The sequence below is a fragment of the Oratosquilla oratoria genome, chromosome 3 (genome assembly GCF_046742065.1).
Source record: "Oratosquilla oratoria isolate Oo_2021 chromosome 3, ASM4674206v1, whole genome shotgun sequence".
NCBI classification, from domain to species: Eukaryota; Metazoa; Arthropoda; class Malacostraca; order Stomatopoda; family Squillidae; genus Oratosquilla; species Oratosquilla oratoria.
Genome location: NC_134779.1, coordinates 12,530,929 through 12,542,498, shown reverse-complemented (window position 1 = coordinate 12,542,498; position 11,570 = coordinate 12,530,929). Strand labels below are relative to the sequence as shown.

Genomic DNA, 11,570 nt, shown 5'->3' with positions numbered 1-11,570 from the left:
CTACCCTACACTTCTTTTTCCAAATAACACAAAATATCTTCCCTGAGTGGCTTATGGCCTGAATCGACTGCGTTGCCAATTTCACTGAGACCAAGAGAAGAAGGTCAACGGATTGATTGGCAACACGCGTTGACTCTCGCAGATTCGAACCACCACCTCCAGGCGCTCTGCCCACCGCCCACTTGGACATTTGTAAAAGATGACATGCTGCCGCCCACTCGGAGGTGCGGGGGTAGGGGCTATAATATTCGCATCTCAATTGCAACGGACACAACTGGAATTACTGGATATTGACGTTTTTAATTGTAAAAAACGTTTCGTTTATCCACTAAAATACATGAATCTTTCCTTTTATAGCTATTGTTTTCTTTAAATTATAATACCGATCACTATGTATATTCGTTGAACCCTCCATTTGGATGTCGTTTATCTTCTTGAGATATTTTTTGGTAATTTAAACTGCTTTCAACGATTCTACCAAGGACATTTCCGGCGAAGAATGGCACATTATCAAAACTTATTTTTGGGTAACTTTTTAGGCATTAGTGAGTCACCATGCCTCCCTTCTCCAATATCGTTAAGTCCCCCCTTAGTGCGTCTATTCTCCCCGGTGAAGTTTGTACGCTCACGAAAATAAATACTCTCCACAAACGATCACTATTACGTTTCAGTCTGCAGAAGTCTTTTCGTACAGTGAAAAGTCACTTTTAGGATTAAATGTCACAAAGTTTGTGTCTGGTTAAAAATAGATAACTGGTCTACTCCAAATGTCTCGCGACTCATCCCAGTGTCATGCTCACATTTTTCATTATTGGTAGCAAGGAGATGTGTGGAAGGAAAACGGGTCAGTCAGACTTGAATCGAAGAAGAATTTATGACTATTCTTCGAAAAACAGACGTTCCTCCTGGCACTGACACGCTGCTGAGTCTACCCGACTCTGATCCCTCTGCGATGACGTCACGCACATGAACACGCCTTCTTTTTGGAGGTCTGACTACCTCTAAGACAAGTGTACCTATCTATTTATCTTAAACATTTCAACTCATAATACTATTTTATAAAAGTTTTCCTCCCAGGCCCAAGAATTAGATTTTGTTACTCAGCAGCTGTACGAATGCGCGCGAAGTCGTTATTGGCAATTACATCCACACATTGTTGGAACGCTGCACACGCCCATACGCAGAGAATCCGCGACGACCGATTTCGAATACTACATTTCCTGTGTTGTCTGGAAACTCAGATACAGCCTCATTTTTATCACATTCATGTATGAGCAAGAGAACATGACGTTTGACCAAGAAGAATCTTTACGAGAAAACGGTTACACAACCTTCTCTTCGGCATTCCTGTGTGGACGCGCGAGCTCCGAGACTTGACTCATGTCCTTCAAAATCAGTTGTGTCTCAACCGCCGTGGTGTACGGAACTGTGTACCCGTCCTAGGTCGTGCTCTAACCATGTCGACAGTAACAACATTGTCGACGTTATCTCCCCTGTTGAATGAAACTACCGTACAATCGAAAGAGTCTGAGGTGCCGACTGAACCTGACGACTCCTCCACGACGTACACAGTTATTGGTGTAGTTATCGGTATTGTTGTTTTACTTATCGCGTGTTGCATTTGTATTTGTCGTCGATTCCGATTTAGGAGTGGAGGATGGAGGCCCGCCAGCGGCAAGTTAGGAAGCAAGGAGAGCTTTGGGTCGAGTTCCCACCACGACTGTGAGGCTAGACGCGGCAGCCACAGCAGTCACAGCAGTCACCACAGCCACAGTCATCACGGCAGTCGTCGCAGCAGCCACAGCAGTCACAGCAGCAGTAGCAGCAGCAGTAGCAGCAGTAGCAGCAGTCACCACAGCCACCATAGCAGTCACCACAGCCACCATAGCAGCCACCACAGTAGTCACCACAGTGGTGATGGTGGTGAGCCCCCACAACAGGAGGAAGTTCAAGCCCATCACAGTAGCAGCAGCAGTAGTAGTAGTAGTAGTGAATGTGGTGAAGGTGTTCAGGACATGGGTAGAGAGCCAGTGGTTGTTCAAGAGATGGAAGCACCCGAGGAGGTCATTGAGGAAGAAGTGGGTGATGGTGGTGGAGACGATGCCGGTAGTAGTAGTAGCAGCAGCAGCAGCAGCAGCAGCAGTGGTGGTGGTGGTGATGAGGGAGGTGGCGACGAAGATTTCGGTGGTGGTGATGATGAAGATTGTGGTGGCGAAGAAGATTACGGTGGTGGAAGCGGTGGTGAATGAGGAGGAGGAAACTGAACCAAAGTCTTCTCGCATGCTTGTATATAGGCGACGTACGCATACTTGGTTGCATTTATTTCTTATGTACTCTCGACAGAAACAATTCGTACCGGCCCGCGCTCCACCTCCAGACATCCTCATCATCCTACAGCTCAGTCGCACTCCTCACCCACACAATGTTACTTCTTTAACCCCTAACCTCCTTCCCCTCCTCATCCGCCACACTATCCTGAGACCTCCTCAACCGCGAGCACCTTCCCTTCCTCCCGTCCTCCCCCTTATTTACCCTGTTTGCCCTTCCCAGGAGCACCCAACCCCTCTCACCGTGACCCTCCCGGGCTCAACCGACTTGCATGCATCCCTCCTTCGCTGTCCTAGCGTCTGCCACCTCCATCACAACAGTCTTGTTAACCGCCCCGGCACACTTGACCATCCCTTGACAGCCATGCAAATTTCAGCATGGAGAGAGAAATTCTAAGTACGATACGACTTCGACACCAACCGATGTACCCAACCTTCGTTGTCGATCATTTCCAACTGATCGTTGGAGCGCCCGGACACCCACCGTACGATGCATATTTGACCCTAGGACATCATTAATTAAGATCGTCTTCGTCACTGATGTATTTTCGCGTCAACCTAGTTTGGGAGGAGAGGGAGGACGCACTACTCAAAGCTTTACATGACCCATGCGTGCGTTTCTGATCGACATGCCACATGCCTTGATGTAAACAATTACCGAAAAGGAACATTAGTGTCTGACCATAGCATAATAAACAAATTTTACTTTAAAATGCAGAAAGAACATGAACGTCCACCAGATGTTGTTTTGCCACAACCGAAGCCTTCGTTTGTTCTGGGTCCTAGGTTAGCCTGGGCAAACGGCTGTTACTGGTAGTTCTTCCGTTAGTGCTCGTTCACCGGACCTCATAACACGAAGCGAGAACGAAGACCACGCAGTACCACGGTTATGATAAGGTAAGTATTACTACTGTTAAGTATATCTACTGGGGGACATTTCACTGCACTGATTAATGAAAGAGGGTAGTTTTCTAAGACGTATCTAAACTCCTTCGTACTAACACTTTCCCAATTTACAGTGAAGAATCGTTCAAACGATCGTTATTGTTTATTATTCTTTAAAAAAAAACTATTGCAAATGTAGTTTTTGTGCAGTTTTACTAAACTTTTCTGGGCTAAAAATAATTTCGTTTGAAGTCATTTGAAAGCTCGGCCCAAGATCTCTCAACATATGTCATTTTGGAAAGTGGTCCCCAAACTTTCTGAACCACACTCCCACGTCCCCACCCTCCATCCTCGTAGTGAGTTTTCAGCAGCTCCACGGTCTTCATGTGACATGTGCTCATTTAGAGAACCACAACTAATCGGTAGAAATGCACATCAGAATCTACATATCCTTGATGATTTTTTATTTCTATGTGGAAAGAAGAAACGCAGTTATAATAATTATATTAGGTACCCACCCATGCGTACCTTCAAAAAATCTAGCACCCCACTCCTATCTCCGGCTGGGAATCACTGATTAGGAACAATGTGAAGCTAAGTCTTAGGATACCACAATGTAACTTTCACTTGGCTTGACCACGGCCTTACAGTGAAACTTCATTTAATTTCCACTCATGTCTGACAGGTGGCTTTACTTTGATTAAATTTTCGATATGATTTTGTCAGGAACTAGTATTTAATACCCTTGAGGATGAAGATGTATGTGTGTGTGCATTTGATTTTCGCAAGTTTAATGCGAAGAACCTAAGATACGACCTAAGGTGGAACTTTTGTTATAATTATTCACAATGTCTCTGGACGTTGAACGTTAGCAAATTACACACTTTCATTATAAAATTGCCAGAAAATAATAACCTTTGCCAGAATAACCTTCACACACATTCACTCGATTAACATTCCAAGATGGTGCCCGGTGAGCTTTATTCAGAAAAATAAAATGAATAGGCAAGTTCAACATATAGATAAGTGGATAGAAAATATACCTTACCCTTGCTAAAATTCATAATTTCTTGCTTAATGGAATCTAGACAGTATGAATTAGTTATGGAACTATGCTTCGTATGCATAAGGTCAATGACCATGCGAGTATTGTATATGTGAAACAAATTGTATTGAAGCAATATAACAGCGAGACCTTGCGATTTCTTTTTCCCTCCCGTTGATAAACAATTTGGGCATCTTTCAGTAGAGACTGCATATATAAAATATAAGGAAATCAGTCTACTTTGAAAAAAAAATAGTGTTTTTTTTTCGATATGCCGTATTAAAGTTCATATTGTAAACTTATTTAGCCACTACTAGCAACGGATTGAAAAGATAGCATTTCTTGTTACTTTTTCAGGTCTGGGAGGAGCTACACTTCACACTGCCAGATGTATGAGAAGCGTCGTGCGTTGACAAGGCTATGCTACCGCTTTCTTCCTTATCTCTCAGGATGAGGCGCTAATTATCTGTCCGTTGTTCAAAAGACAGTCCTCTGTGTTGAAATGGACGCGTCAGGAATGAGTTGTAGAGGCAGCAATGGCTCAATCCACAGGTATACTGTAGAATGTAAAAGTTACCAATATGCCATCTTGTAAACCTTCCCACATGTGAATCAACTGTGAAGCAGATGTTCATGTAAGTGCTGTACTTATATCAAACAGCACATCACTAGAGGATTTAGTTATAAATGCAACGGTTTCACAGCTGGTACATCCCAAGGAAGGGTGACAACATGAATGATGGCAAGTTGGCCAAACTACTTCAGATTTAAACTGTTGAATGGAGTCATGACGCAGGTGGGCTATTAGTGACGGTTAGAAAAAAAAATAAAGGCCGCAATTTTCAGGATACATTCGCTGATAACCATGCCTTGGATATCGAAGAATTTGTCCAACAATCGCAGTTTATGAAATGTAAATTTGAGATAATCATTTTATATGATGAACCAAATTTGAGATAATCATTTTATATGATGAACCAATTCGCTTCAACGAACACTGGGAACTTCGTATTATTTTTTGTAGCCAGTTGGCTTTTGTGCTAATTTGTAAGTGAAAAATAAACAAATACTGGAGATCTCTTATGGAGCTCTGTTGGCCTACTCCACCTACTTGCCACGTTCATAACTGTCGTTAGCAAGGATCTAAATAAAACTGACATGCAATTTTTTCCCATTTCTTTTCTTACTGCTGTCACTATGTCATAGAGGGTATGAATAATATTTCAATCGTGGTGCCACAAAGTAACGGAAATGAGCAAGTTTATGACTGTTTTTTTAATAGTTGTCGATTGAATTTACTGTGTAACCTTTGCTTTACATATAGTCATGTTATGATATCTTTGTTGAAAAGAACAACAGGTACCGGCACACTAGGTATTTCTCGCTAACATGCTACTTGCTTTTGCTACCTCGTTTGAGTAGAAACTACTTCGGTTACGATCTTTTCTTTTTCAATCTTCAAATGTCAAATTACTCGTGTCATAAATTGACGGAATAAGAGAATTTAAACCCTTGTTGAGATGTTCTTACGGAAGTCTAGAATACTGTAACCGAAGTCGTTTCTACTCGAAGTAGCATGTTGCCGCCGCCAGATTTGTTTGCGTCATATTCGGTAACAGGCTGATGGCGTGTTATCAGGCGAAGGATTTTGGCATTCGTAAGTATACAAGCTGCCAAGGCAGAAGCACACTCCCAACTTGCTATATATCATTCTTTACTCTCCACCGGTAACCACCTTTTAATTTTCTTTTGCTCATTACTGCTGGAAATTATAACGAGTCATTTTTTCTTAATATTTTAGTTCGGGTTACTATTGTTTTCCTTTCCTTTTGCTCGTCAGCCGAATAAAATCGCCATTTGTTGGCTAGAACAAAATTATAATAGGTTACCATGGGGATGACTAGTTTTACTCGGTCATAAAATTATTTATTTAATCATTCTTTTATTTATCTCATTTCTTTATTTTATTGTATATACATATTTTTTTCATTTCCGTTTCTGTGTTCCAGCATTTTTTGCAAAGCTGACGTGCTACATTGAGAGTGGGCCAAATTATCAATCTGTTTTGGCACAGACAATGAAAAAACTGGCATTTGTATTTCGTCGCCGATAACGAGCGCATCCATCCCTGGGGAACAACCACCTTAATGAGGTATCACAGAGACAGAAATTTAAGGCGGATAACAGAACAAGGAGATAGTAGAAGCTGAAAGTGATCATTCCTCTAGTGGAAATAAGTCGCCCATTTATGTGACTCCGGTCCGTAGGGGAGTGTCAGAGCGCAGACATATTAGCAGTATAAAATCCGGTCAGTAATAATGGGGATGAACTGTGACATCATGTGATCATAATTTTTTCTACATTTTTGTCTGACCTCACTAAATGGGACTGAATTGAAGGCCCCCATGCCACAAGGGATACTAAAGCGAAGGTATTATTATTAAAAGTATAATCACCCATTTCTCCAAATCTACATCAACTGCATCTTTCCAAAATGTCATTCAACTGTGTAAGTGTACTCATGTGCTAGCATTTCTATTCCTAAGTCAGAAAACAAAAACAACGTGGAACAATTATACACTCCACTCTAGTGGACTTCTGTGATGACAGGCTATTTCTTAAGGTTCCTCACCTCCACAATAATGGAATTCTCTAATACTCTACATTTGCTCATATCTTTGACAGTTCAGGTATTATCGCGTGTATATAAACTGATCCTTTGTACCTATTTGCCAGAAATGTTTGTGACCTATGTGGGCACGAATTTTGTATTGTTCAGTAATGTGAAGAGTGCGTACTGTAATGAAAAAAAAATGTACTTTGTGAGCATTTTACTTCAAGACTTTTATTAACCCCTTTCTCAGAGTTCCACGACCTGTATCCATAAACCTCTGCAACAATTATACACCATCGATTTAAATTTGAGCCTCTAGGCGCGAGACCGCGCTTCTGCCACATCACTCAATCGCCTTCAGAGTATATCTTTACACATATCTCGGGCGGCACCGTCGTATGAGCCATGTTACCAAGTGAAATGGGAAGTTAACACATTCGTTGTCTTTGCCTCAAATCCCAGGCCATTTCTAACATCATACTGTCGTATTATGAACAAATATATACTCCATCAATAGGTGACGTGGAGACTAACAATGAGACCGATCGCCATGCGTAGGTCATCGCTAGATATGTAAACAATGAGGGTTTCCCGGGCCACGGCAAAAGGTTCAAGTTAAGAGTATTGACAAAATTTTGGCTTCTGGTATTCTTAAACCTTCCGCCAGCTCTGGTAAATGCTATTTACCATTAGGTGTATTTTTACCTGACGTTCTAGTTAAGTGTATTCGGTTTCTCAGCTTATCTACAAAGCCTACCATGTTTTTCGTAACTAACAAAGTTAATAGAATTCTTTCTAATGGTGGAAAGTGATCGCCAAGGCTGGCGAAAGGGTTTAAAAGTATGGCCCTATCCCGACAAAGGAATTAACCCCTTCAGCTTTTAAGCTTTAAGCTTTTCTGTAGATGTCACCAGACGACCTTCGACTTAGGAGGCTCGGGTCCAGCTGGAGTCCCGATCCTTCTGAGCCGCATCCCAAACAGAACCTTCCATTCGTCCTTCAATGAAATAACATAGCCCGAAGCAGATAAAAACAAGTCTATTATACAGGATGAGTTTATGGGAGCGTTAAAGTATGTCATGAATAGCTGTAGTTGCATAGTGCATCATGGAGGTAACAGCAGAAGCTAATAAGTTCCAAGAAGGAAAATGTATACCTATGTTTTTCATGGACACCACGAGAAACGCATTCACACGATTATTATTATTTTTTTTTTTTTTCAATTTCTTTGACATTTATCTAAAAAGAAAATTATATTCCATGATGTATTTTATAACTCGATTTGTGCACATATTGAACTGGACGACAATCACGAGACTAAATTTCTCTTCTCTGAACTAAGCGCAGTCTACATTTATGACGTTACACACGAGCAAGCAGAATGAGTAGCTGGCGTCACGTCGCTTCTGGATGGCCTTGGTCAGTGCAGCGTCCTTCCCGACGGGCGCACACAGACGAAGGACCACAGCAAATTTGTTTTTAACCAATTTATTCGTTCAATGTCCAACATAATAGCTCTGTTCACTTCGGGAAAATATTCTGATGTCATGGAATGCGCAAACTGAGGTAGAGTTACTGTACGGTACAAGTCAGTCGACTGTCGCGCCCATTCTTGACGTCATGTCATCGGTGTTCTTGCCGCACTGAACAGACCTGTTGTTATGGACATTTGAATTCTCCAGAAACAGCACCAACCAACGCATCTCGTACAATTGACTGTTTCAAAACTGTGTAAAAATAGTCGACAAAATTAGTAACTGGTGTCAGTTGAAATGCTATTTGAAAACAAACGCAAGTAAAATTAGACATGCCAACGTGTATTGTCGACATCCTCTGCAGTCATTTAAATCGGAAGACAATAGGTGATGGTATGTTGCTGTGTCTATTAACCAAAGGAAGATTTCTTTGTTATTAGCGGTAATATGACACGAGTTCAACATAATGTGATACAATATATTACATAACAGAAACGCCTTTCCTTCTTCAAATTATTCTTACACTACTCAAAATCAAGTAGCTATAAGTTCATTAGAATACACATAGAGACCTTGTAGACCACATTTTTTCTACCAAGCATACCCAAAAACTTTAGAAAGACGCGTTAATGTATTTAAACAATCGACAACACGCAACGATTCGCGTTAACGAATTTCGGTGAACCCTACTTTTTACATTATTACTATTGTGTTATCATTATTATTTCTTGTTATCATCATTGTCATTATTATTGTCATTATTACTGTTATTGTTATTATCATTATCATTACTGTATTGTCTTCCTCTCCCCCTAACTCTATGGCCAAAGAATCAAACGAATTTCTCTTGCCCTCTTTCACATGTTGCATATTCAATTTATTTTTCTTTAACCCTTATTTTCCCCTCTTTTTCGATGATACTGCTACTATTATATAAAATTTATCTAAGTGTTTCCCAAGAAAAAACATTCTACCTGGGGCCACAAATCTGCCCTTAGGACAGTTGTGCAACTTAATTTTTAGTTTTGATAGTATCTTTCTCGTCCACTTCCTTCCCTCCATTTTCTCTAAACTTCCTTTACGTTCCAATTTCTTCGGTTAGTATTGATCACAAATGCAAATTCGTTCCATTACTTCCTTCAATTCCACCCCTTCTCATGACACGTTATTTCTTGTCTCCCGTTATTGATCATAACATCTCTACTTTTATTCCTCTTTCTGATCTTCCATTCCCCCCACCCTTTAGTATATCACTTATTTGTAAGAAAGTAAAACCAGCTTATGGGCCAGGGTCAGCCATTTTACCGCGGAATTGTGTCGCCTGTTTCCTTGGTAACAACACATATTTGTGTTGGAGTTACAGCCGAACCGTTGGACTGGGCTTGACTTCGGGCCGGCCAGGCCGTCGCGTCGACTGGACAAGAAAAATTTTAATGTCATCTTACTGCATACTGTCATAATCATTACTACATAATGTCATAATCACTGCATACAACATATTTGCACGATCCAACATAGCTGTCAATATTTGTAATATGGACATTTTGATATTTCTTTTGTGTGTGTTGCTGTGGACTTCTCCTATGAAGATGAAATCTGAGGCGTGGACGATGGTTGCCTTTTTTCAAATCTCCTATATGACTCCCTTGTTACTACTGACAGATCACCATAATCGAATACTCCCCATCCTTTCATTATGGCTTAAGGACAACTTATGTGACCCAGATGAGCGTGGAATGGTGCGTGTGCACTCCTCAACTTAAGCCCATTCATAACTCGAGCAGCAACTCGAAGTGACTCGTACGTTTACTTTAATACTATAGAGAAGAACGTAAACACACAGTTGCCACATGCCACCAGCATCCAACACGCCAGTGCGCGCGGTATACCTATATTCTTCGCAAAGTACCTAAAGGATACATGCCGCAGTAAATGTTCGTTCCACTGCCCTCTCCCTTTCTCTCTCATTCTTGTAGCATCTGTGAGAACTTTTCAATCTGGGAGCGCGACTCGAACTCGGGATCTTAAGCATGTGAACCAGGAGTGTTAACGGCTGCACTAGCTATCTGTATGTGTATTCACCTTGGTCTTTGGGGTCTTTGGATCACGTGCTGGACTCGTGATCGACAGCTATTTCCCTCCCGGTAATACTGTGCCCTTACACGCACACACAACTCCCGCTCACGAGAGTTGGAGTAACGACTCGAAGCGCAGCGATACTGAAGTTATTTCAGCCCTGGGCAGGATTCGAACCCGGACCGCCGTAGTGACAGTCGGGGACTCTACCAACCGCGCCACCGAGTCGTGTGTGTGTGTGTGTGTGTGTGTGTGTGTGTGCGCGCGCGCGTACGTGTGATATACTGGCACAGTACATGTAGATAGTTCCACAGACTAGCTCACTATGAAATTACTTTCACTTGTCGCTGGAGATGCCCACAGAGATAATTTCTAATTAGCAGTCGCCCCCAAGTAACAGTCCCTTCCATAAGCGATGACACTTTTCTTTTTCTTCCTGCTTCCTTTCTTTTTCATCTCCATGACACTACCCTACTCCCTTCCATGGTAGAGAAAAGGTTTGGTCGTACCTGGGGGAGAGAAATTGGAGTTGGAAAGGGGGAGGGGTGAAGAAAGGGGATGGGGTGTAGCTGGGTAGGCTAACATCAGCACACACTGAACCTTCCACGACTGAACATACGTCTTTCTTAGGCTTTGTTCTGACTGTCACCAAAAGGAGAACCTGATGCAGAAAGGGACTATGGGGCTTTGGAAGGAGAAGGAGGAAGAAGAAAAAGAAGAAGGAGGAGGAGGAGAGAAGAAGGAAGGGTGGAGGAGGAGGAGGAGGAGGAGAACTCATGCACTAGACTGCCGATTTTCCCGGCGGGAGGAAATGGTGTACATTCCTCTGTCCTGCAGAAGATCTCGAATTCGCTCCGCCTCCTTGTTACATAAACACCGTCGTGTTCCCTTGCGTGTTGTAAAAGGCCACGCACTTCAGCACTTCTCCGTTGGAACATGCCCATCCTTTCTCCACTCCCACTCAATTCCACTTCCCTCAGCCTTGCTTGGTATTCTTTTCTCTTTCTTCTCATTCACCTTGCTCGTCTCCTCCTCTTCTTTCTCCACTTTACCTTCAATGCTCAATTTCCCTTCCGTCAGATGTTAATCTGACACTCCACTGTTCTTTTCTTTGAACAGCCCCCAGATCTTTTTTGGGTACCAACACA

General features: G+C 42.1%; 1 protein-coding gene across 1 annotated transcript; it reads left to right on the top strand.

The window, feature by feature from the left end:
* The first annotated feature begins 1,222 nt into the window (after positions 1 to 1,222).
* On the top strand, positions 1,223 to 5,425 carry LOC143020369 (uncharacterized). The gene is made up of 2 exons (XM_076176751.1): positions 1,223 to 3,224; positions 4,615 to 5,425. The coding sequence occupies exon 1, from the start codon at positions 1,458 to 1,460 to the stop codon at positions 2,247 to 2,249; it is 792 nt and encodes a 263-aa protein (XP_076032866.1). The 5' UTR covers positions 1,223 to 1,457; the 3' UTR covers positions 2,250 to 3,224; positions 4,615 to 5,425.
* Positions 5,426 to 11,570: the final 6,145 nt, after the last annotated feature.